A 25,011-nucleotide genomic window follows, 5' to 3' on the forward strand; every position below is an offset into this window, starting at 1 on the left:
CGTGAGGACAAATACACCGCTTTTATTTTTCGTTAAATCTGTATTATTTTATAATCAACAAAATAAGATTAGCAAAATTCACAGTGATAGTATCTTTGAGAACGTCTGTCGGGTCTACTTTATCATTATATATTGTGTGTGTGTGTTTGTGTAGCTGGTGTGCTGTACAGATACCCCAGGGACTGCTCCCAGGCTCTGCTGAACGGTGACACCTCTTCCGGCCTGTACACCATCTATCTGGCGGGAGATGAGAGCCAGCCTATCCAGGTCTACTGTGACATGAGCACCGATGGAGGCGGATGGATTGTAAGTCCAATACACAGACAGACAGATGTGGACAGCACGGAACACATGCTCAGTTGGTAGTGGCCACACAACAATTAGGAGGATCACAGACCATTGCACGCTCTGTTGACCAAAGCCACATCACTCTGACATTATTGTGGACAGAGATTTATATGCTCAATATGAGCATGATATTTCTATCACTATTTCTGAGAATTATCACCATGTGTAACTTCAGGAGGTAGAGCAGTTTGTCCAGTATTTAGAGAACCCCAAACTTCCCTCATATGTTGCAAATACCCGCATCTTTCTGATGTTTTCCTCTACACTTGACATCTATTGCACTTCTGTCCGTCCTCGGAGAGGGATCCCTCACATGTGGCGCTCTCTGAGGTTTCTACGTTCTTTTTACACTGGTAAAAGGTTTTTTTAGGAGTTTTTCCTTACTCTTGTTGAGGGTTAAGGGCAGAAGATTTTAATAACAGTTTTCACTTACCTCTCAGGGCCTCTGTATTGTCTGCTGGCTGTGGTAAACAAGAATCGTAAATACATCAGCTGATTGTATAAAACACACCCTGACAATATTCATCAGTTATTGTTGTTTCCTTTGCAGATTTTCCTCAGACGTCAGAGCGGGAAACTGGAGTTTTTCCGTAACTGGAAGAATTACACGGGCGGCTTTGGTGACATGAACGATGAATTCTGGCTGGGTAATTTCTATCAAACATCAGATCACAACACACAGTTCCACCACACCCTTTTTATGATTATAAATTCATTGAAAAATGTACGAACACAGATCTTTGAACTGACTCATTGTAGAAAAGTTCTCCATTGATTATAATATTAATGTGATTGCTGCAAGTTCTCTTTATTTTCCTCTAATTATGCTCTGCTGGTCCGACATGCTCTCATCTAGAAACATTGTTCTAAAGCTAAAATGCTGCTCAGATATAAGGGAAACGTTCTAGGACTCTAGGTGCTGATCTCTGTTAGTTATATCTGTCACTTGATTTCATATGATTTCTTAATAGTTTTTTTTATGGTTCTTTACAAGGAATGAGCAAAACAAGCGTTTGCCAGTGTGGTCAGATAATTACAAACTACTAATACTCTGCTTCATTCAGTTGCAACTAAATGTGGGTGAAGTGTTCAGATTGAGACCAGTCTGAGTCTCATGTAGATTTACCAAGTGGATAATAGTCCCACAGAGTAATGTTTTGAAAGATGATTCCACTTTGAAAATGAATAGCATGACTAGGCTACATAAGCCCTTAAACAGCTCGTTGAAATCTCCCTTGATTAATGAATAATTTAGCATAAAACTCAAAAACTGTTGAAGGACAGAAATTACATTTGGCAGACAGCATACTACTGGTTAAAAGCTTCACTCAGTCAGAAACTGATGTGGCAGTGCCACCATGTGGCCAATTACAAAACTTTTTTGGGGGGGCCATAAATAAGTTTGCTTCGATAGTGGCTGTTTAGGATGATATGAGCTGAATTCCTGCATCAATGATGAAAAGGAGTGAAATGATAAGACTAGAATATGAGGCAAACGGAACAGGTGCAAAAGTCAAAGTAGATGTTGTAGTTATAATAATTTGAATTATGAAATACTTACAACATATAAACTTCATTCCAGCTAGTTATCAGTTATCAAATATGATTGAGTTATATGAATACCATATTAATATTATTTTGTTATCTGAAGATAAAATCTTGTGATATATTATACATCAAAATCAATATTTATATAATATATGTCATCTCCTCCTTCCCTCAGGTCTGTCCAACCTACATAAGATCACAGCTGGAGGTCAGTACGAGCTGCGGGTGGACCTGAGAGACAAGGGTGAAGCAGCCTACGCTCAGTACGACAAGTTCTCTGTGTCTGAACCTCGAAGCCGCTACAAGGTCCATGTAGGAGGATACAGTGGAACAGCAGGTAAAGATGAACTAAAGCATTGTGTACATGGCTGCAGGAGTCAAGTCCACTGGTTCTGTCTGAAGAAAACCTTTAAAACTGCTCACAAAGTTATAGATTCATATATGTGTTAATTTGTCTTTGGTCATGAGTTTTTTTTTTTCATTCAAAATTTCTAAAATAGGAAATTAGTACTTTTGTTGATCAAATGAAAACATTATCAATAATCCTGTGTGTATTCATCCAAATGAAGGAACTTTTTTTTAATGTTCTGTGTATTAACTGTATTACCCTATTTATGCTATGAACACTTGGGAAGACTTGATATCCTTTTAGAATCTTTTCGGGGCATTTAAAATTTTTGGAAATATAAATCAGAATATGTAGGAACAGAACAATGTGTGTCTGTTGCACATATAGTGGCCAGGTAGTGAAAAGGTTTCTGGTAAATGTGCATCCTCTACCACTGTTCATTTCATCGATGCGCTCTCTCTCTCTCTCTCTCTCTCTCTCTCTCTCTCTCTCTCTCTCTCTATCCTGATGTAGGCGACTCCATGACCTACCACCACGGCCGTCCATTCTCCACCTACGACCATGACAATGACATTGCTGTCACCAACTGTGCCCTGTCCTATAAGGGAGCCTTCTGGTATAAAAACTGTCACCGTGTCAACCTCATGGGACGATATGGAGATAACAGCCACAGCAAGGTACAGTTTACTGCTGCTGAATAACAACTTCAAAAACAGAGAGTCACTGAGGAATCCTCCAGTACTTTAACAGATGAGGGTATCTTACAGAAAGGGTTTCTTTGGTCAGCTCAGTACCTGTAGGACTGTCTGATGCCAAATGTTCATTACAGTGCAGGAGGCTGTTTGCACCTGATGTTTTTAAATTACACTGTCTTTCTAACCCAAACCACATATGTTCTCTGACATTGTGCTTTGTGGCATTGACTCAGCTGATGTTAAGGTGATGTCTCCTCAGAAACTGTAAAGACACACCAGGGTTAAAGGTGAAATCTCTGTTAAAACTGTTCAGGGTGAAAATAAATCATTTTAGTTCAGAATTAGGGTGGACACAATTAAGTAAAATTAAAAAACATTAGCAGAAATCCAATATATATTTTCAATTATTATGTTTTTTAGTGGCAAATCAATGGAAACTAATAATCACTGTGTTTTCATTAGCTTAAAATGAGCCCTTATATGTTGCGCATGTATGTAGATAGAGTAAAAGTGGCTCTGGAGAGGAACTGTCACATTGCTGACACCTGAAGGCGCTGGAGGTTGTGATATGAGTATTTTAGTTGGTTGAAATATGCAACTTCAACACTAGATGCCACTAAATCAGATACACTGACATCTAAAGAAAACATCCTGTAGTAGAGAGCGGGACACATCTCCCCCATCCTTGTATAGTGAAGAGAAGAAGCAAATGTAAGAAAGGGTCAGTCATCTTCACCTCTCACCAACACACATTTAACAAAGGGAGCGCCTCATGCTTCCTGCCCAGCACATGTATCACTCCTTATCACATTGAATGAAAGAACGTAACCATGGCGACTAGTGCATTTGTGTTACAATTGCTTGGATTGTTTTATAAATGTTTAATAGTTATCAATAGCAAGAGGGGAATCAGTGCATTGATCCAATCACAGCTGGCAGCAGTAGCTCTCACTGGTGAAGAAATGGATTTGGACAGCATTCTTTATTAATATGGCAGTCTGTATTTTTCTTGTGCTCTGTAAATATACAGTTAGTGATATATTTGTATGTTAGGTTAGGGAATATGCTATACTGAGCAAGTATTATTACTTAAAAACATTACAGTATAGTATACAGTATATTTAAAAACACTGTTACAAAAGTAGAAAAGTTAATATGGTACTTTTTCTTGAGTTACTTTTTGTCTATTTGTTTGTATTTTAATAAAGTCACATATTTGAGTACTTCCTTCACCATTGAATACCAACAGGAGAAGTATTAGTAAAAACTAAAGCTGAAGGTATCTATGCTGGACCCTTGTGTCAAGTATAAATTCAGTTTATTGACACTTTCTTTATTTGCTATAACCTTAACCACACCATATGTACCACATGCACTTGACAAAGTTTGGGGCTGCCAAGATTGTCCAATATAAATGTGTTTGTCTGTCGATGAAGTATTTTTTTGCTATAATATCAATGTGTGATAAGAAAACAGAAGAAAACAACAACAACCTACCAATGACCTGTCCTTCTCTCCATATAATTAACGTAAGATAATTTGTCTCGTCTTCCACAGGGTGTGAACTGGTTCCACTGGAAAGGCCACGAGCACTCGATCGAGTTTGCGGATATGAAGATCAGGCCCTCCAACTTCAGGAACCTGGAGGGGAGGAGGAAACGATCATAAATGACCAACCACTAACAACAACATCGTTACTTCTCTGTCTGGACCCCCCCCCAAAAAAACATCTTGAATACACACATGCAACCCATTCATCCACCTAGCAGCAACCAAAGCCACTGCCAAGAGCCCTGCTGCCTCCTCGAAAAACCATATTTCCTCCCATTTGCTCAGAGATCCGCCGTGACTCCATGACACCTGCGGTTGTGGAAATTGTGCATGTTACAAACTGGAATTCAATTCAATCCCACGCAGATTCAACTCACGCACCAAAGAGAGCAGAAACAACTCCTACTCACCTGATTCGGGTCCTCTCTCTCATGTTGCAGCATTTGTGGGCAGGCGTGAGTGCAGCTCGGGTATTTTTTTCTATACAGTTCACCATGTCACATCCAAGCCACGTTTGGGGTATTTCAGAGAGGCTGTTTATGGTACAATGTGGTCTTGTTTAGGTTCAGGGTGTCTTTGCTAAAACTGATAACAGAGTGATAATTTAGAAGGATTATCACTCTGTTCCGTGTACAGTCCGGTACATGTATGCATCTGATTTAATCATTCGAAAAAGGGATATTCCTCAGATGGCAGTATTCAGATGTCAGATATCTCCATCTAACTTGCCATTTGTTTGTCTTTGTGCTACTTCACTTGTGTCAGTGTCACGTCATCCTCCCCTGGTTCCTTCATCTCCCTCAACACAAGACAACATCTGAAGTGATAAGAGATGCAAGTGTAAAGAGGTTACAAAAAACTATATCAAAGTATTTTACTGGCCACATCCCATGTCCACCTGGACGGCAATGTATTGATTCATCATGTGAGCTCCTGAAGGCATCATGTTAAAGCCACAGTGTTGTGTTTTAAAAATGTAAGAACCGAGAAAAAGAAAAGCAGACGTGTTTTCAATTTGTTCGTTTCTCTCATGAATCCGAAGGCAGGACCTATTATTGAGTATGTAATGAAATGCGGTGATTACGTTGTTCTTTCTTTTGTTTTTGCAAAATGTGAATACAGTACATACTGTATATGTGCAACAAGATAATGTTATGTGTTGTTCACACAAAATATGTTGATGCTCAAAACATGAAAAAAGGCCAACTTGAATTCCAGTTGATATGGTTAAATCTCTATGCTTATGTTGATATAAATAGTGTTTGAACAGGCCCAAACTAGAGAACTAGTTGCTGTTTCTACCCCCCCCCCCCCCTCCCCCGCGCCCCCACCTGTCCCCTGCCCCCTTCCCCCATCCCCTGCTATGGCAGGATACTAAACCACTGACCTTCTAAAGAATGCCTGTGTAAATTAAGTCTGTTTTTATTGTTTTGTTTGTTTATAACTGGGTGAACAAGTGTTTCTCTGTAAGCTGTATTACAATAAACAGTTTGTTTAAAAGGAAGATGTGATGGAGATTTATTTATTTCACGTCCATGATGAAGATAAAGGTGCATTCAAAATAAAGAACATCCCAACTCAGGGTCCACGGGTCTTTTAACCACACCACATGATTTTGCTCCATTCATTTGTTTTAGGCCATGATCTAATAATCAATTTCAATTTTCCATTCATAAATAGATTTATATCACTGGTGCACCTACTGAATAGGATGAATAATTATAACTGGTCCTGTGTCAGTACTTTTAGTTTTTTCAGCATTAGAAAGTTAAGTTTATGATCATTTTAAGAACAATTTCATGAACAGTTATTACTCAGAATACAATAAAACTTAACTTCTTGTGGACGAATGTCGCGGATTGCCTCAAACCCCATCACGGTCTTAATGCCGCCGAGGTGACGATTGTGCCAGATGGTGCAAATACTAAACATACCAAGGAAGGTATTGGAAGCACTCTGCTGCCATCTAGGGGTCGGAGTAGAAAATACATACTAGCCCCTTGGGACTGTGCAGCAAAGTTATTTTTGAGGGAATTAAGCTGTATTTGAAATACTGTGATGATGGAACATCATGGATTATTTCATCAAACCTGAAGGGCCTTGGATATCAGAAGATTTAACAAAAATGTATATTCCAAGAGACACAATTGGGAGCATTATAAGGAAGTTTAAAACTGATGGAGCAGCTTCAAACCTGCCTGGGTGTGGAAGAAAGCCCAACATTTCATCAAGGGCCCTCAGCAACTTAGTCAGAACAACTCATATAAACCCCTGTGTGAAAGCAAGACACCTACAGGATGACCTGATGAAGGCTGGTACAAGTGCTTCAGTGGCAACTATAAGACGTGCACTGAATAAAAAAAGGACTTCATGGCCGGCTTCAAGACACACTCAGCTCTTGACCACAAGGAACATCAAAAGTCGACTAGAATATTCCAGGAGGAATTTGGATAAGACGACTGAGTTTTGTGTGACGGTCCTATGGACTGATGAAATCAAACTGGAACTGTTTGAATGTATGGACCAGCGGTATGTCTGGCGTGTGAAAGGCCAGGCTTATGACCAGAAGAATACCATCCCCACGGTCAAGCCTGGAGGTTGGTCATTGATGATGTTGGGCTGTTTCTCTGAGGCAAGAACTGGCAATCTTAATCGTGTACCTGGCATCATGGATTCACAGAAATACCAGGCCATTTTAAGGAGGAATTAAACTTTGGTGATCATTGTACTTTCCAGAAAGACAATGATCCAAAGCCCAGCACCAAGTCAAGCAAAGCTTGGTTGAGAGAAAGATCCTGGAACATCCTGGAGTTGCATTCACAGTAATCAGATTTAAATCTGATTGAAAATCTTTGGTGGGATTTAAAGAAGGCAGTTGCAGCATGGAAGCCATCAAACATCACTGATCTAGAGGCTTTTGCACGTGAAAAATAGGCAACGATTCTGATCGAGAGGTGTAAGAAGCTTGTCAGCACTTACAGATTTTTTTTTTAGAAGTTATAAAAGTTAAATGAATGTGCCACAAAGTACTGAAGCTGGGGGTTGAATAATACTGCACATGCACATGTGTTAACAGAGTTACATTTTTCATTTAAACTTCAAAGATAAGTCAACTTCTGTTGTCAAAATAATTCAAATATATATCAATAAATATCTTTTGTTGTTTAATGAGGTTTTTTGTCATTTATTGTCCTTATCTGTCATCAACATCCCTATAATGTGTTTTGAGGTGAGGGGGTTGAATATTTCTGGGTGCAGGGAGTCATGGTACGTTCTCCCCTGATCTGACTTCAGCGATTTGTGTGAAGAACAGCACATGCAAAAATGGCATCATGAACTACTACCAGGTCACACACACACACACACACACACACACACACACACACACACACACACTTAAGACACAAGAAAGGGTTAAAGTTCAGTTGATAGTTGCAGGAAATACAATACACACACACTTTGATAAATCCCTTATATCAACAGCAGATCAGCTCGTACACAACAAACAAACAGTTTGGCGAAAGTAAACAGAAAATTTCCGTCTGCAGTCGATGAGCTTGGTGTCGGCCTTCGCTCCTCTGATCAGTGCTGGTATATTTGGGGCGACCCTCTCCTCTGCCCTGGCCTGTCTGGTGACTGCTCCCAAAGTCTTCCAAGTAAAAATACATACATGTATTGTTTCTTTTCGTATATATTCCTCTTACTGCTGTGACAAGAAAATATCCCTTCTTCCCTCAAGTGTCTGTGTAAGGACAAGCTCTACCCGCTCATCTGCTTCTTTGGAAAAGGTTACGGCAAGAAGGACGAGCCCCTCCGAGGCCACCTGCTGACGTACGTCATCGCCGTTTGCTTCGTTCTCATCGGTTAGGATTCCAACCGAATCTCTGGTGAAACCCAGGTGAAACCCAGAGAGGAGGGAGGGATCAAAACAATCAATAAAACTAAATAGGGCCAAGAGAAAAGAGAATGAATGTTTGATTGTGTGCCCTTGGCGTCGTCTTCTTCCTTCTGGGATACAAGAAGCCTTGTAAAACTCACACACACACACACACACAGTCCCAAACACAAAGAGCTGTGCCCCCCCTTCAGCGCAGACTTGTGACTCTGCTGCTCTCTGTTCAGCTGTGAACTGGGACTCGTCGGTGCAGGCCAGGTCCTACAGCATCGATCTGAATCAGTGTGTCGGCCTCAACCAGGTGGAGGATCTCTGATCGCTCTTCTTACAACTTTAAACATAAATAATATCAAATACAAATCTTTTTAATAAACGTAAATCTAGGGTGTGAAGAGATCTTTTTTGTTTAAAGTTGATGATCATGGTCTTTAATATGTGTTTAACTTCAGTTTTAGTAACGACCTCACCTCTGGATTTGTTATGATAAGCACTGAATCATATATAGTCAAGTTAAGTCAAGTCAAGTTTATTTACCAAAGTGCCGCACAATAAAATGTATCGAAAGAAAAACAAAATATAATTGAAGAGACACACATGCAGATGAAAGAAAATGCTAAACTGTTCCGAAGCTTTGAGGCGAAGTTGTAAAGGCTTGATGACCTTGACACCTGGCGAGACCAATATCAGGGGTCAGGACATTTAACACTTTTAAAACAGTAAAAGAACATGACCAGAACTGGTCATCATCTTTCTGTCTCCTCTTCAGACCTCAGTGTTTGGTTCTGACCGGGCCTCCCTGCTGCCATCCAGGGGTCGGATTTATAACTGTTGCGTACGCACAAAACGGGGCCTGAAACGTGCGTACGCCCCTTCTCACGTAAACGTTGTGATTTATAAAAACAAACTTGACGGGAAAATCTGTGTATTTCTACGCAAACTCTGACCAATGCGTACGAACATTTTGGAGACGGGAAAGTGGCAACGTAGATGTGAGGTGGTGAACTGAAGCAGATTATTGATCCAATTCATCATTTACATTAAAACCAACAGCTTAGTTTTGCTCGTGCGACATATCTGTTCCACACAAACCTTTTAACCATTGTATGTTGTTCGGGTCTGTGGGACCCGTTTTCAATGTTTGCTAAAAGAAAAATGATGCGATAAATATTTTTTTCAACCTGAGAGTCATTGGCCTTGGCTCATTTTCTGTGATGAACATATAAAATAAAATATTTTCTGTGACTGTACACCCCTGTACATATGTGGTGTTCGGGTCCACGTTAAAAGTTCTCTGTCAGTTTTTGCATCTCACAAGGATTCTGCTGATTCCCCTTTGGATTTAAAAACTCCAGCAAGGATAATAACCACAAAGTATGGAAATAAATGGGTTTGGTCCATCTCATTCCAGCTTTCTACGAAAACACGCTGTCTCTCCAAACTAGTGCAGACTGATTTACGTAATGAAAAGTTCCTAAGAAGGCTTGATGTCCTGCACATGAGTCACTGCTATCCTTGTCGGCCCTGGTTGCACCTTATTACATTAGTAGCCATGCGATTTCATAATTTTTTGTCATCCATATGTTGGCTGCTGATGGCCTAGCCTGGATTTCTGACTTGCTGCAGAAGAACTTTCTACGTAGCTGGCTGATGGTCAATCTCATCCTCTTCTTCAAACTCACTGTCAGACTCTGAATTGATAGAATTCATATTCTCTAAACTCTTCCCCATCATTGTCTTCCAAAGATTTCTCTCTTCAAAAATCATTTCTCATGTAGACTGACATGAGTGTGTTCAATTTCTAATTAAGTTCAATAAATAAACATCAATACTGATGAAAAACCTTGTTTCCTATTCGTTTTTTCCAATCATATCTTGATTGTAATTGATGTTTCTTTGTTTAATTGCATTTATCACAAAGAACGAAAAGCACTTTTATTCATAAATGTGATTTAACAGGGGTTAATGACAAGTATTAACCATATATGCTGTTTGTATTGCTTGTAATTGGGATAAAGTTAACATCTGTATTTTTACATATATTGTTGTAGCTGTATTGATTGAAAGACTGAATATGCCGTGGGTCCACCAGACCCACAAACATTGGCTGAGTGACCAAAACACGAACACCACACAAGGGTTAATCCAGGATTTCTCTGCTGAGGACGTTTGAGAAGTTGAACTCAATTTGACCTGACTCCTCCTTATGTCGTTATGTGTCCACCAGGGGGCAGGCCTGGGTCGTATCAAACCCAACGTTTTACTGATGGGTTTTAAGAAAGACTGTCGCTGCGACTCGCCTCAGGCTGCACATCACAGTTCATAGAGAGGTTTGATTTGTGTTTATTTGTTTTATATTTTCATTTATACTGCTTTGTCTCTTATGTGGCCATTGTCCTTTTTAGTCAACTGCCTTATATGCTTAAGACGAAGGATTTATAAATACAGTTTATCATTATTATTATGAATGTTGTGTGTGTGTGTGTTCCAGTGGTGCATTTGACCTACAATACAGTGTGTGTGTGCTGAGAGGGAAGGAGGGACTGGACGTCTCTCATCCATCTCAGTCTCACGGTGAGAGTCTTAATTCAAACCAGAGGGAGACAGTGAGTTAATTAATCGACTGCAGCAACATAACCAACAGCTAACAAAGAGCATGGTGGGAAGTGTAGTTCATAATCATCCATCACTGTCAGAATTATTGACTTCATGTTAATTCATGTTCTTCTCCCTCAGTGTATCCGGGTTTTAATGGAGGACCAGAGAGTATAAACACCGTCTGTGTCTCCTGCCTGCGTTCAAATCAGCGTATCATGTCTGTACATTCATCTTCACGTAGTTTATTAGTATTTTCTATCACATATTATTCAAACTTCACCCAGAGATGTTTTAATTTAATGTCATTAAAATGTAAAAACAAGGTTCTGTGTTTGCATCGCTCCAGACCCTCAGCCGAGTTCAGTGTGCCAGATAAAACAAGGAAAGAAGACAATCGACATCTTCTTCTTTTCTCCTGTCAACTATATTATCTTGATCCATACCCTGAACATTATCTAGGCCTCATGCTGCTGCTGTTACGGTTTGAAGGGAGGAGATGGACCCAGGATGCAGAGTTTACAAACAAAAGGTATTTAATATAATAAAAGGGTTTAAACAAGACAAAAACAAAACAGGAACACTAACAAAAGTAACACTGGTAACAAGGCGCACTGAGAACAAGGAACGAGGAAGCAGGAGAAGCTGGACGAAACAGCAGGAGCAAACAAACCATTTCTCACGACGTGGGGAGAAAACAACTAGTACAAACCGACACCGGGCTTGGGGAACACAGAGGCAAGGCAGGAACAATTAACCCCAGGTGAAACACATGAGGACTGGGAAGACAATCACCGAAAGGAAGTGAAGATGGAAACCACACACAAGGGACAGATACTACAAAATAAAACAGGAAACAGAAAATACACTGAGGAGACTGAAATTAACAAACTAAAATGACAGGACACCACAGTACCCCCCCCTCAAGGACCGGATTCCAGACGGTCCATAACCGAGACGGGTGGGAGGAGGGGGGAACCGGAGGAGGGAATCCGGGAGGTGCCCAGGGTCTCAGGCCGACGGCTCCGTGGCCGCTCAGGAACCTGGCACAATGTCTCAGGGGGACGGCCCAGAGGCCGGACAGGGACGAAGCATGGGAGCTCCTCAGGAGGGCGGCGCCTTGGCCGCTCCGGGACAGAGTTCTGAGGCTCGGGAGGGCGGCGCCGTGGCCGCTCAAAGTCAGAGTTCTGAGGCTCGGAAGGGGGGTCAGGAGCCCAACACGGGAGCTCCTCGAGCAAGTGGCCCGAAGACCAGTCAGGGGCAGAGGGCAAGAGCTCCGACCTCAACCCCGGACGGGGGGCAAGAACTGGAGCTGGCACCGCGAGGTTCTCCGACGCCGAAACACAGGGGTCGTCAGCCGAGAGCCTCCGGCGCGGAGCAGGCACTGGAGCAGGGACTGGAGCAGGTGCTGGAGCAGGTGCCGCTGTGAGGACCACTGACGTTGGAGAACAAGTGAAATCAGCTGAGGGCCTCCGGCGCGGAGCAGCGACTGGAACTGGGTGCAGAGCAGGCACTGGAGCAGGGACTGGAGCTTGGTGCGGAGCTGGCACCGCGAGGATCTCCGACGCCGAAAGACAGGGGACGTCAGCCGAGAGCCTCCGGCGCGGAGCAGGCACGGGAGCAGGGACCGGGGCTGGGTGCAGAGCTGGCACCGCGAGGATCTCCGACGCCGAAACACGGAGGACGTCAGCCGAGAGCCTCCGGCGCGGAGCAGGCACGGGAGCAGGGACCGGGGCTGGGTGCAGAGCTGGCACCGCGAGGATCTCCGACGCCGAAACACGGAGGACGTCAGCCGAGAGCCTCCGGCGCGGAGCAGGCACAGGAGCTGGGTGCGGAGCTGGCACCGCGAGGATCTCCGACGCCGAAAGACAGAGGATGTCAGCCGAGAGCCTCCGGCGCGGAGCAGGCACGGGAGGAGGGTGCGGAGCTGGCACCGCGAGGATCTCCGACGCCGAAAAACAGAGGACGTCAGCCGAGAGCCTCCGGCGCGGAGCAGGCACGGGAGCAGGGACCGAAGCTGGGTGCGGAGCTGGGTGCAGAGCTGGCACCGCGAGGATCTCCGATGCCGAAACACAGAGGACGTCAGCAGAGAGCCTCCGGCGTGGAGCAGGCACTGGAGCCGATGCTGGAGCAGACGCCGCTGTGAGGACCACTGACGTCAGAGAACGAGAGACATCAGCTGGAAGCCTCCGGCGTGGAGCTGGGACCGGAGCAGGTGCGGGAGTAGACGCCGCTGTGAGGACCACTGACGTCGGTGAACGAGAGAAATCAGCTTGGAGCCTCCGGCGCGGAGCTGGGACTGGAGCCGATGCTGGAGCAGACGCCGCTGTGAGGACCACTGACGTCGGAGAACGAGAGACATCAGCTAGGGACCTCCGGCGCGGAGCAGCGACTGGAGCAGGTGCTGGAGCAGACGCCGCTGAGAGGACCACTGACGTCGAAGAAAGAGAGACATCAGCTGGGGACCTCCGGCGCAGAGCAGCGACTGGAGCAGGTGCTGGAGCAGGTGCCGCTGAGAGGACCACTGACGTCGAAGAAAGAGAGACATCAGCTGGGGACCTCCGGCGCGGAGCAGCGACTGGAGCAGGTGCTGGAGCAGACGCCGCTGAGAGGACCACTGACGTCGGTGAACACGAGACATCAGCTGAGAGCCTCAGGCGCGGAACAGGGGACTGCGACCCAGTCGGGACTGGAGGTGGCTGGTCCCTGTGAGCCTGCTGCTGGAGGGATTGGCTTCTGCTGGGGATCCCCTCTCGCCAAGGTCCGCAATCCGCCAGAGGAAACCCCTTGAGGTTGCGGGGTCCCCAAAAGACTCCGTCGCTTCCAGCGTACAGGACTACGGATGGGGCTGGAGGGTGGCGCCTGCGAGCTGGCCTTAAAGATGCGGGGTTACTGCTCCGACCTCCGCCACCAACTGCAGACCTCTGTTGAAGGCTGCGGGGTCCACCAAAAGCCAGGCGGGTTCCCTCAAAAGGGTTTGAGAAAAGAAAACTAAAAAAACTAACCTCTGCTGGGTCCATAGTTTGGTCGGGTTGTTCTGTTACGGTTTGAAGGGAGGAGATGGACCCAGGATGCAGAGGTTACAAACAAAAGGTATTTAATATAATAAAAGGGTTTAAACAAGACAAAAACAAAACAGGAACACTAACAAAAGTAACACTGGCGACAAGGCGCACTGAGAACAAGGAAGCTGGACGAAACAGCAGGAGCAAACAAACCATTTCTCACGACGTGGGGAGAAAACAACTAGTACAAACCGACACCGGGCTTGGGGAACACAGAGGCTTAAGAAGACACAGAGGGAAGGCAGGAACAATTAACCCCAGGTGAAACACATGAGGACTGGGAAGACAATCACCGAAAGGAAGTGAAGATGGAAACCACACACAAGGGACAGATACTACAAAATAAAACAGGAAACAGAAAATACACTGAGGAGACTGAAATTAACAAACTAAAATGACAGGACACCACAGCTGCTGCCCTACCTGATGACTCGCAGGAAGCAATTGGCCGGATGTAAGGTCTGAGTGTTTGTGGGAGGAGACACCGACAAGAAGGAGGAGCAGAAAGAGGAGTAAACACTTTAATTACCAACAAACATGAACTAATTAAAAGCAGCAGGTTTAACTAGCAACAACATCTTCATGATTTAATTATTGCATTTGGCCACTTTAGGGAAGCATAAACTATAAAGCTATAGACACAGCTCTGGAATTATTATCACCTGAAATTTATATTATATAGTTCAACCTACTTGTTCTTATATTCAGAATAGAGCTTGCTTCTCTGCTTTAACATTTCTACTGTGAGAAGGCTTCACCACGATCACTGACATGTTGAGATGTTTAATGCAGGTTTAGTTTTATCGGCCCTGTCATTAAAAGATTCCCTTCATCAGATCCAGATTTAAAACATCTGTTATTTCAGTTACTTGAGATGCAGAACACTAGAATAATGTGGAATATGCAAAGAGGAAAATGGAGAGTTTACATTTCCAGGAACATGTGTGTTTCCATGTTTTCTGTAGGGATCAGGGTCTAAATGAAGTTATGGTTTAATCTGATTAAACCTCAATAAGTTTCTTTAACTTCCTTTTATCCAAAGCGACAATAATAATAAGTGCATTCAACCTCGAGGGTAGAGACCCAGGACGACAAGAATCAAGAAAGTGATTTAGAGAGGAACAAGGCCACACACACACACACACAGACACACACATGGACACAGCACGTATAGAGTCAGTCTGAAGTTTGTCTATTTCTCCTCTGCCCTCTTCTGTTAAACTTCTCTGTGGGATTCAGTCTCTCCGTCAGGACGAGGTTCTGCAGGTTCACTCCAGAGAAGCTGCTCTTATCGTGATGTGACTTCAGTCCTTCTTCTGTTCGTAGACGGCGTGTGACAGTGTCCTTACTTGAACACAGACAGTTTTAATTTAACGTCTCGACAGCATGATGCCCGTGGGGAGGAGAGGGGTGTGTCCCAGTACCCTGTTCCTGGTGGGGCTGGACGTCCTGTCACGTGACCTGAAGCCCCGGTCCTATTGGTCAGAGGAAACCAGGAGAACATCCTCACCTTCTACTGCCAGTGAAATGTCTCTGATTTCTGTAATCTAATCACCAGCTTGTCTCGTCCTTACCGCTTAGATTCTGTCTTTTAACATTTTTAATCTTGTGTTGACTTTTCCTTGATGACATCTGATGATCTTCTAATCCTGTTGGTAATGAATAATCACGTCGGTGCCTTTTACTTCAAAATATTGATGATATACACGTTTTATAGATTTTGCTAGAGTGAATCTGTCCTGGAGACATTTTGTGCCTGTTCCTTAAATGTATAGAGCAAATTAACAAAACAAAAGATTATTATTTTATTAAGTATGCTTGTTGAAATGACCATGATTAGAACAATAAAAGACTTGGAGCACTGTGGTGACTGAACAGTTACAGTACATTGTCCCTGGTTTGATACTGGGAAATTTTAACGTTATTCTCTCTCTCCTGATGTATCCTGTCATGTGAGTGTGTGTGTGTTACATAATGAGATGTGTGTATTCTCCAATTATAACAACTCCACATGGTGTTAATCAATTATCTTTGTGCCGATTCAAACCAGTTACACATATTTAACATATAAATCTGTCCAGAGTTGTTGACTCATAATTCACAGTTTTATCCATGTAGAATAAACACGTAGTTAAAACTACTTGTGTATTTGTAGATGTATATAAACACATATTATTAATAGGGATGCACCGATATCGAAATTCTTGGCCGATACCGATACCGATATTTAAAATAACAATCTGGCCGATAGCCGATACCGATATTTGTTTATTTTCTTTTTGTTGTTATTCATTCACCCTTTTGTGCCAGAAAAATAATTAAATCATTATTTAGAAAGCACTATTTAAAAAAATGTCAGCCCTTCATCACTCTTATCTTTTAATGAGCACAGATTGAATCAGATTTATGAAACAATCTTTGATTTAACTAAACTTTATTTAACAGAGACATATTATGCCCATTTTACCGCAAGTTGAAATGGTTCCTTGGGATCTTAATGAAATGTCTGTAACATATTTTGGTCAAAATACCACAAGGGTAATTTAAAACAGTACCCTTTTGCCCGGTTAAAGTATCATTATAGAGAACGCTCTTCTCATTGTTTTACGGTAGCAGTATTGCCCGTTTATTAGATGTGTTACGGCTTCTGTGTGTATGACGTATGTTGTCAGTTCCCTTGTTACCTGTGCATGAGACAGATGAATAGAGCCGGTGCACATGAGAATAAAGTACTTAAACAGACGCTACGCTCATACGTTTTACACCAAGTTACACTGCGTGAGTGAAGATAACTTAACAAGCCCTCCTCAGTTTGACCTGTTTTGAGTGTCAGGCAGAAATCACATCGCGTCAACACTAAGGTGACCAGATTTCTGAAATGAAAATCGGGGACATTTTCAATGCGGTGGTGAAAAATCATTACATATTATCATTATGAAATAATAAATGGGGACAAGTACTTTTTCATGTATTTTAACCAGCTTTTATCACACAAAAGGTCAGAGGTGCCATTAGGGGGCAAAAAGTTAGGAAAATTCTGAGGGCCCGTGGCCGTGACTGACAGGAGCCCTGAAAAAATATTAGAACATTAGTTATGTTAATAAAAAAACATCATTAATGGATTTTAATAGAAAATCAAATTTATAATTAAACAAACACTTTATCAGTATGCAGAATGTTTCCTGTATGTCTTCACAGTGTTATATTATCACAGCTCAGTGTCAGTAGATATTGTAAAAATAGTTGGACTATAAGATAATTGAAGCCTTCACAGGTAGAGGTGTGGTTACAGAAACTGCACATGGTTGGCGTTGCCTGTGTGTGATGGTGGGTCCCTCATTCATCCACCTCCGCCTCAGGAGCCTGGGTAGAATAAGAGCAGAGAACATGAGAAAAACTGCAAGAACAGAGCCAATAGTAATAGGCTACTGTATTAAAATCAAAACCTACATTTATAAAGTGCACCCACAAAAGTCACTCATCAGGGGGACAGTTCCAGTATAGAAATTGGGCTCATATATTATCTGTTTCTCCACCTATCTCCTCTCCTCTCTCACTTTGTCTCTCTGTCTCTCACTCTCCCTCATTCCCACTTTCTCTCCCTCCCTCTCCTTACCTGATTTGCATATTTCTCAGAAGAATGTATTTTCTTCTGGATGGCTCTGTCTTTGGCCAGCATCTCCATAAACTTATCACAAAGGAGGTTGATGTTTGTCTTTACAATAAGTATGGCCTTGATGGAAGGAACAGTGAACCTATTTCTGCTGTCTGTCCATATGTCATTCATTTGAGAGAACACCCTCTCTACTGGTGCATTACTGCCGGGTAAGCACATGACAACAGACACTAATCTTGCCAGGTTAGTGTGCGGGATGTCATTTTCTTTGAAATGAGTAAATACTGTGCTCCATCTCTGACTGAGTGGTGTCTCAATCTCTCTCCATTTCAAGAGTGATTCCCCCTTTAGGAACTCGTGCAGGGCAGAAACCTCATCAAACAAATCATCTTCTTTGATTTTCACATTGGGGCACTTTTCCTGCAGTGTGGCTGTTGCCTTCTGGATCTCTTCGCGCAGAGGTTTATTTTTTAAAAGGAGACAGTGCAAGTCATTTAAATTGTCTGTATGCTTTCCCCAAGCTTGCAAGTAGTTCACAGCCATTGTGAAGAAAGACTGAGTTGTATTGAGAAAGTTTTCTCTAGTAATTGCTGCATTTTCCACGAGCTCTCCCAGTAGTCCTCTGGCCAGTACTGGAATGAAGCTGTCGTCACGTCTTGCTGTCAATTTTATCTCCACCTCTCTCAGGATTGCAGCTGACTCCACAGCACAGCGGTCCTGGCCTTCAAGCTTCTTGATTGTTTCACTAAATATGGCCAGGTTTCCATGGGCAAAGGCAAGCCACAGTTCAGTCAGTGGATCTTCAAACATTCTTCGCAAGACAACAGGGCATTTCTCTTCAGAAAGAAAAAAGGCTTTAAGTGGTGCATACATTTTAAGCACTCTTTCTAGAGCAGGGAGCATGGACAGCCAGCGAACGTTGCTGTGTCCTAAGATTTTTTGATACTCTTGGCCAACAAATTCACAAAAGCTCTTCAATCTTTCCACTCTAACAGTGTAAATATGAAAATACCCGAATATCTTTGTGAGCAGGTACTCTACATCGATGGGAAGGGTATCCATAGCTGTTCTGGTTGCATTATGGATGATGTGGGCAGGACAACCCAGGCCAATCACCTCCCGCTGCAGTGCATTTTTCACTTTGGTGTGGACGTTGATTCTCCCCACCCTATTCAGCCCGCCAAAGTTGGTGTTTGTATTGTCGGCAGAGAATGCCACTACTTTATTTTCCAGGGAGAATTTTTCAATCACCACCATGATCTCAGCTGCAAGTTCCTCTGCCTTTTCTCCTTTAAGTTCAACAAAATCAAGCAATTTTGTTTCTATGGACATGCTGCCATCATTTGCTTTGCAATACCTGACGATTAATGGCAGCAGCTTCAAATGTCCATGATTGGATGAATCAATGGACAGGGAAACAAATTCAACCTGCTCTAGGTCCTGTCTTACCATATTGGTTGCCCATGGTGCGAAGACGTTATTCACTATGGCTTCACCTTTGGTCCGGCCACAGGAAAACTTTGGCTCATAAAGCTTCTTTGTCAGTTGTGCTGTGCAGTCCATAGATCGGTAACTATGATTGTGTTTCATAGTGTGGTACGCCAAGATGCCCTCCTGCACAGCTAACTCGAACTCCTTTTGGGAAGGCTCTGTCTTCTTATAGAATGTGGTGATAGTGGGCGTAAGAGCATTGGCAGTCAGACCTTTTTTATGTTTTTTTGTCTGCTGATGCTCCACCACAGAATATCTCCCCCCACTGGCAATTGAAAAAGAAGACTGGCAAAGGGTGCAGTGGACCACTGTGTCGTCTTGGCCTGGGCGACAGGGGCGTATAAATGGAAATTCTTTCTGGATTTGTTCTGTAAAATGGCATTTGCGCTTCTTTGAAAGAGCCATCTTCTCCTCTACTCTTTTTGCCTCTCGTCTGTTCTCTTCTCCTTCAATGCTTTTCTTTTCTTCACCCTTCTTTCTTCTCTCCTTAGCTTCCCTCTGTTGTTTACTTCTTTATTTCTGCCTTTCCACACTATTCTCCTGCTCTTTTCCTCTTCTCTCCTTCACTCTGTTGTTTACTTCTTTATTTCACCTTTACTAAAAACAGTGACATATAAAACAGTGACTCAGGGCATCAGCTAATCAAATGGTCTGCATTTATAACTACTACAGTCATTGATTACCCACACAGCGCGAAACAAAACAGCAGCCTAACACACACAACTATCAACCATTGATTTATTATTAATTAATTAATTATTAATTAATAATATCATCATTATTATTATTTTAACAGTCTCAGGTCACTATGCCTACAGGAAAATTATATGCTAACAAAGCAGTTCCACCTCCCCCTCTTCCAAAACAGAGCCACATACAATGTCATCACCTGGTAATCTCATGCTAACGTTACCATTACAGCTTCACTTATGACAGATATGAAAACATTGTCATAATGTTAACGTTCACTGACTTTTATAACGTTACGTTAGGTCTTCAGTTCAGATAAACAATCATACTTATTTTAACGTTACATCACTTCTCACTCACACACACACACACACACACTCACTCACTCACACACTCACACACTCACACACACACACACACACACACCCAAGTCTACTGCCAATTCACACAAAATAAATAAGTTCATACACAACATACCATTTATGACCGCTGATCTTCTCTTTTTCCTTTTTGCCGCCTCTAGATTGTTGTTGTTGACGCTGCTGCGTCTGGTCGTGCGTCTTGATAACGTCTGTACGTCATACGACGTCTTCTCTGGTGATGCGTTAAATGACTACAGTAATAACTGGAGTTTGAGTCTGCGCGGATTTTCCCCCCATTCAGTGTCAAAATCGGGGACATTTCCGGGGACAGCTTTGACCGGGGACAGATCACCGAAAACGGGGACTGTCCCCGGAAATCGGGGACGTCTGGTCACACACCCACCGTGGCCCTTCGCGATGCTTGTTTTAATTAAACAGTCGGATTCCCCTGGTCCGCACCAGTTCTCAGTCAGCTGCTAGGCGCCAGCCGGAGGGTTCCCCCAGCGGTCGCCGTAGCTGAGGTGATCCGCGAGAAGGGCCCGACACGCGTCCAGAGTGGCCGCCGCTGACTGCTCCCCCAGCCGCGGCACGTGCCCAGCGGTTTTACCACAAATATGAACATGGCCAATGATATCGGTGAAAGTCAAGTTTATTACCGATAAGCCGATATCAGTAAACGAGGCGAATATCGGCCGCTACCGATGTTCGGCCGATAAATCGGTGCATCCCTAATTATTAACAATAATATAATTATAATCAGAGGTGTAAAGTAACAAATTACATTTACTCACCTTACTGTAATTGAGTAGTTTTTTGTGTACTCTGGAATTTTTTGAGTAGTTTTTGAAATGGGTAATTTTACTCTTACTTAAGTAGATATTGACTGAAGTATTGTCCTTCGCTACATTGGAAATTACATCTGTTACTGAGTAAACGAAAAACATAGTTCAAGGCGCAAGGCAATTCTCACTGCAGTGGTAGACAGTGTTGTGCATGAACGTTCATTCCAAAGGCGAGGCACACCTGCCAGTAGCGATCTTTTCTGTATTTTTCAGGAAGTGCCTTTTCAAAATCAAAGAAACCATTTCAAAAATAAATAATAAGCCTTTTGTTTGCAGGGTATGAATAAATAAACAGGCAAAATTAGCAATAACAAAACAAAATAAAAAAAAACATTTATTTTAGTAATTGATACATATGAAGTAAAGTTTAAGGCAAGGGGTAGTGATGGATAAAGTTTTGTTTAAAAAACAAGTTAAGTCTTTCATTCTCACTTTCAACCTTAAAACTAGGAAATGTACTGAACTATGAACTAGTTCAGAATTTAAGTGTTGAAATTGTTGCACAGTATAGGAGCGGTCCCCATCTAGTAACTAAGTAACTTTTACTGAAAGTACATTTTAAATGAACTACTTTTTACTTGAGTAGATTTTTAGATGGGTACTTTTACTTGTACTTAAGTAAAATGTCATCAAAGTAAAGGTACTTTTACTTGAGTACAATATTTCTGCACTTTTTACACCTCTGATTATAATTATAAAATCATTGACATCCCTCTGTTTCAGACTTTATTACATTTGTAATACACTAAGCTTTATTGGCATGACATTATGTTGCTCAAGCACAAATATCAAATGTTAATGTCAAATCACAGACATGAATGTATAAGGAGAGAAAACAACAACCACAGCAGGTGTTCTTAACAACATTTGAAGTAAGCTCTCTCTCTCTCTGTCTGATTTCCGGGTCCACGCCCTCCTGTCGGGAGTGGCGCCCCCCTCCTCCTCCTCCCCTCACTGCAGCGGTACTTCCTGGATTCCCTCCTGTGTTCTTTTCTCGTGTCGGGTCCGTAGACTGTAAGACGAGACGCTCCACCGGGACGGGAGCAGATTCGTTTACCGTGGGAGCGATGAGGAAATGTCAGTCGTGGAGGTTAGTGAAGTTACTCACCGTGTCCGCTGTGCTCGTCCTGTCGGCTCAGATCTTAGTCGGTGTCCTGAGTAAAGAGCAGGTAAAGACAAGCCCCCTGTCAGAGCAGGAGCACCGGCTCCTGTCCCCCCACTCATACCAGTACGTACTCAACCAGCCTCTGTGCAGGGACACCAGCCCCTTCCTGCTCTTCCTGGTCCCAGTTGCTCCACAGGACAATGCAGCGAGGGAGGCAATCAGGAAAACATGGGGAGCTCCAGGTCAGGACACCCTCACTGTCTTCTATATGGGGGTCCCCGAGGGGGGGCAGGGATCCAGCCTCCAGGACAAGCTGGAGGAGGAGAGCAGGGAACATGCAGACATCATCCAGATGAACTTCCTGGACAGCTACCAGAATCTGACAATCAAAACTGTGATGATGATGAACTGGGCTGCGACCCACTGCCCCAGAGCCTCCTACGTCATGAAGGTGGACTCGGACATCTTTGTGAACGTGTTCCACCTCCTGCGGTGGCTGAGGAGCTGCCCACGTCAGGCCTTCATCACAGGGTCAGTGATAAACGATGGCAGGCCGAGGAGGGACATTTACAGTAAGTGGTATGTGTCAGAGGAGGAGTACCCTGAAGACAGCTTCCCCCCGTATGTATCTGGAGCTGGGTATGTCCTCTCTGCAGACCTGGCCGCCAGGATCTCCTGGGCCTCCAGGTTCGTACGCATGATCTCAATGGAGGACGTGTACTTGGGGTTGTGTCTGCGTGTGCTGGGGGTCCGGCCTGTGTATGCCCTCAGCCTGCCCACCCTCAGGAATCTCTTTGAAATCAGAGACTTGGAGTATGACAGGTGCACCTTCACCAAACTCCTCATTGTGAACGGGTTCAAGGCGTCAAAGCTGCTGCAGGTCTGGCAGGATTTCTCCAAAGGACGCAGCAGCTGCTGAGGGTCAACTTTACCAAGTGCTTCACTGTTCAGACACACATGAGAACTTCAACAAAGTTAAATATTATCAAATCAGTGTCCTGCTCTTAAGGAAAGAAGCCATTACACACACACACACATTACTGTGGATGTTCATGTTCAAGGGCGACACGGTTGTGGGTAAAGCTGTATCATTATATTATGCAAACACTATTCAAATATTAAAATGAAACTATCAGAGAATATATCTTCACTCCAGAGTTAAACCTCAACTCGTTCATTTACAATCAAACACGTGTTACCTCAGGCTCAAAGAAAACCTCATGGCGATCTGCTGCTTGTCTCTTTTCCTATAATATTGTCAATCTTAGTTTGAACTGCTGGTTGGAAAGAACAGGCAATTTGAATACATTCCTTTGGAAACAGTGGTGGACATTTTCAAGTTATGTCAAATTTTCTTATGCTTACCACTACATTTGACCTTATAATAGAAAATGCAAACTAGAGCAGCTGGAGATTGTATAGAGATAGTATTTGTGCCTTAATCAGTTTGAGAAACATTTTCATCCCAAAAGCTATACAAATATTCAGGTAACTGTCCCATAAGAGAAGCAGCAGAAGCTGCAACTGAGAAGCAGGAACCAAAGATTATGGCTTAAGTGATCAAAACAAAATGGTTGCAAATAATCGAAACATCAACAATTTTCTGTATAATTTATAATTTTTTGTTAGCAAGTAAATGAAATGTAATAAGCTGCTTTTGGTGTTTTGTATCATCATAATGAGTAACTGTCATTTTATAAAGAAATAGGACATTCAAAAATGTTTCCAGTGAACAAACTGATTAATCATTTGCCTTATAAACCAGGTGATAATGTTGGTGCAGAACACTAATTACTGAATTACTTGTGAAGCGCCTTAAAATCTTGGTTATAAAAGTTGCTGTGGAAAAAGACTTTATTCAAAAATGTGGCAAATCACCTACACTGAGAAGCTGAGTAGCTTTACTGTCCGAGGTCAAATAAAAGAAGACAAAATAGCTGCAGATGTTTTTCTCATCCGCAATGTCAGTTCCAACTTCTTCATTCAAAGTCCTATTTAATAGGTATTGTGCAGTAGTTAGGTCATAGTAGAGGTGTAAATAGGATATAATGTATCCTCTGAATTTATAATATACACCAAAGACTGTTCAAAGGTTGACCTCATTTTATTGGCCTTGTCTTCAGTTTGTGCCTGTCTGTGTCTGTCTGTATATCTTTATATATCCGTCCATCTGGGCGTAAAATAACCCGCAGCATATTTGTTGTGTTACTGGGCCTATTTATTTACAGTGTCTTATGACGGAGTGGCTATTTATATATATATATATTTGCGCTGTACTTACAAAGTAGAACCAGCTGGTGGCAGTATGTGTCAACTGCTGAGGTGAACTTAGTACACATTTTAAATGCAGATACACTGACCTTTTCACAGGGATCATTGTTAGTGCTGGTAAGAAAAAATGAGCTCTCAGAAAAGCCTATAAGGGAGGTTTTTTATTTTCATCTTTCACTTAACAGCAGACTGATCCTGCTCACTGTGTTTTACTATGCACCGAGCGCCTCTTAGATTGATACCTCAGATTTGTTGTTGCATATGAATGAGAAAATACACAGCATCGGACTATATGAATGTTTGATTATTATATATTTCTTGCTGCTATTGTTTTTGCTATTGTCCACATGCCAAGAGAATATGCTGTTTCCCTCCTGAATAAATATAATGCTGAAAACCTTTTTCATGAGATTTATTCAACATGAATTTACATTCATAATTGTATTTTTCCATTTAAAGGGTTAGTAACTTCAAAGTTGTAGGCTTATGATAAAACTAAGCACCTTCAGTACTTGATGTCGACAGATTTTTTAATTTATTCGAAATGATGAAACTTGATTTTTATATTACTAACTCAGTAAAATGGCTGCA

The 25,011-nt window shown here is 42.6% G+C and overlaps 3 protein-coding genes and 1 pseudogene across 6 annotated transcripts in view; 3 read left to right on the forward strand and 1 right to left on the reverse strand.

Annotated features, from left to right (window-relative positions):
• The window catches only part of tncb (tenascin Cb), a 45,945-nt gene extending 40,156 nt beyond the window's left edge, over window positions 1–5,789 (forward strand). For both annotated transcript variants that reach the window (XM_053421822.1, XM_053421823.1), the window contains 5 exons: window positions 155–306; window positions 899–995; window positions 2,072–2,233; window positions 2,759–2,922; window positions 4,498–5,789. In XM_053421822.1, the coding sequence (XP_053277797.1) occupies window positions 155–306; window positions 899–995; window positions 2,072–2,233; window positions 2,759–2,922; window positions 4,498–4,608 (686 nt within the window). In that variant the 3' untranslated portion in view covers window positions 4,609–5,789. The remainder of the gene's footprint in view (window positions 1–154; window positions 307–898; window positions 996–2,071; window positions 2,234–2,758; window positions 2,923–4,497) is intronic.
• Window positions 4,986–14,559, forward strand: LOC128437940 (solute carrier family 12 member 3-like; annotated as a pseudogene).
• Window positions 14,560–15,901: 1,342 nt separating this feature from the next.
• Window positions 15,902–20,405, reverse strand: LOC128438617 (uncharacterized). Of its 3 annotated transcripts, XM_053421227.1 has the most exons (3): window positions 20,318–20,405; window positions 17,660–19,747; window positions 15,902–17,406 (listed from the first exon to the last, which is right to left on the reverse strand). In XM_053421227.1, the coding sequence occupies exons 2-3, from the start codon at window positions 19,553–19,555 to the stop codon at window positions 17,380–17,382; spliced, it is 1,923 nt and encodes a 640-aa protein (XP_053277202.1). In that variant the 5' UTR covers window positions 19,556–19,747; window positions 20,318–20,405; the 3' UTR covers window positions 15,902–17,379. The 3 variants fall into 3 exon arrangements, with proteins under 3 accessions (XP_053277202.1, XP_053277200.1, XP_053277201.1); XM_053421225.1 differs by lacking the exon at window positions 15,902–17,406 and having other exon boundaries at window positions 17,416–19,747; XM_053421226.1 differs by lacking the exon at window positions 15,902–17,406 and having other exon boundaries at window positions 17,416–19,742; window positions 20,318–20,394.
• Window positions 20,406–21,994: 1,589 nt separating this feature from the next.
• b3galt8 (beta-1,3-galactosyltransferase 8) lies at window positions 21,995–24,821 on the forward strand. The gene has a single exon (XM_053420681.1). The coding sequence runs from the start codon at window positions 22,112–22,114 to the stop codon at window positions 23,066–23,068; it is 957 nt and encodes a 318-aa protein (XP_053276656.1). The 5' UTR covers window positions 21,995–22,111; the 3' UTR covers window positions 23,069–24,821.
• The last annotated feature ends 190 nt before the right edge of the window (window positions 24,822–25,011 follow it).

The sequence above is a fragment of the Pleuronectes platessa genome, chromosome 4 (assembly GCF_947347685.1).
Source record: "Pleuronectes platessa chromosome 4, fPlePla1.1, whole genome shotgun sequence".
In the NCBI taxonomy this organism is placed as follows: Eukaryota; Metazoa; Chordata; class Actinopteri; order Pleuronectiformes; family Pleuronectidae; genus Pleuronectes; species Pleuronectes platessa.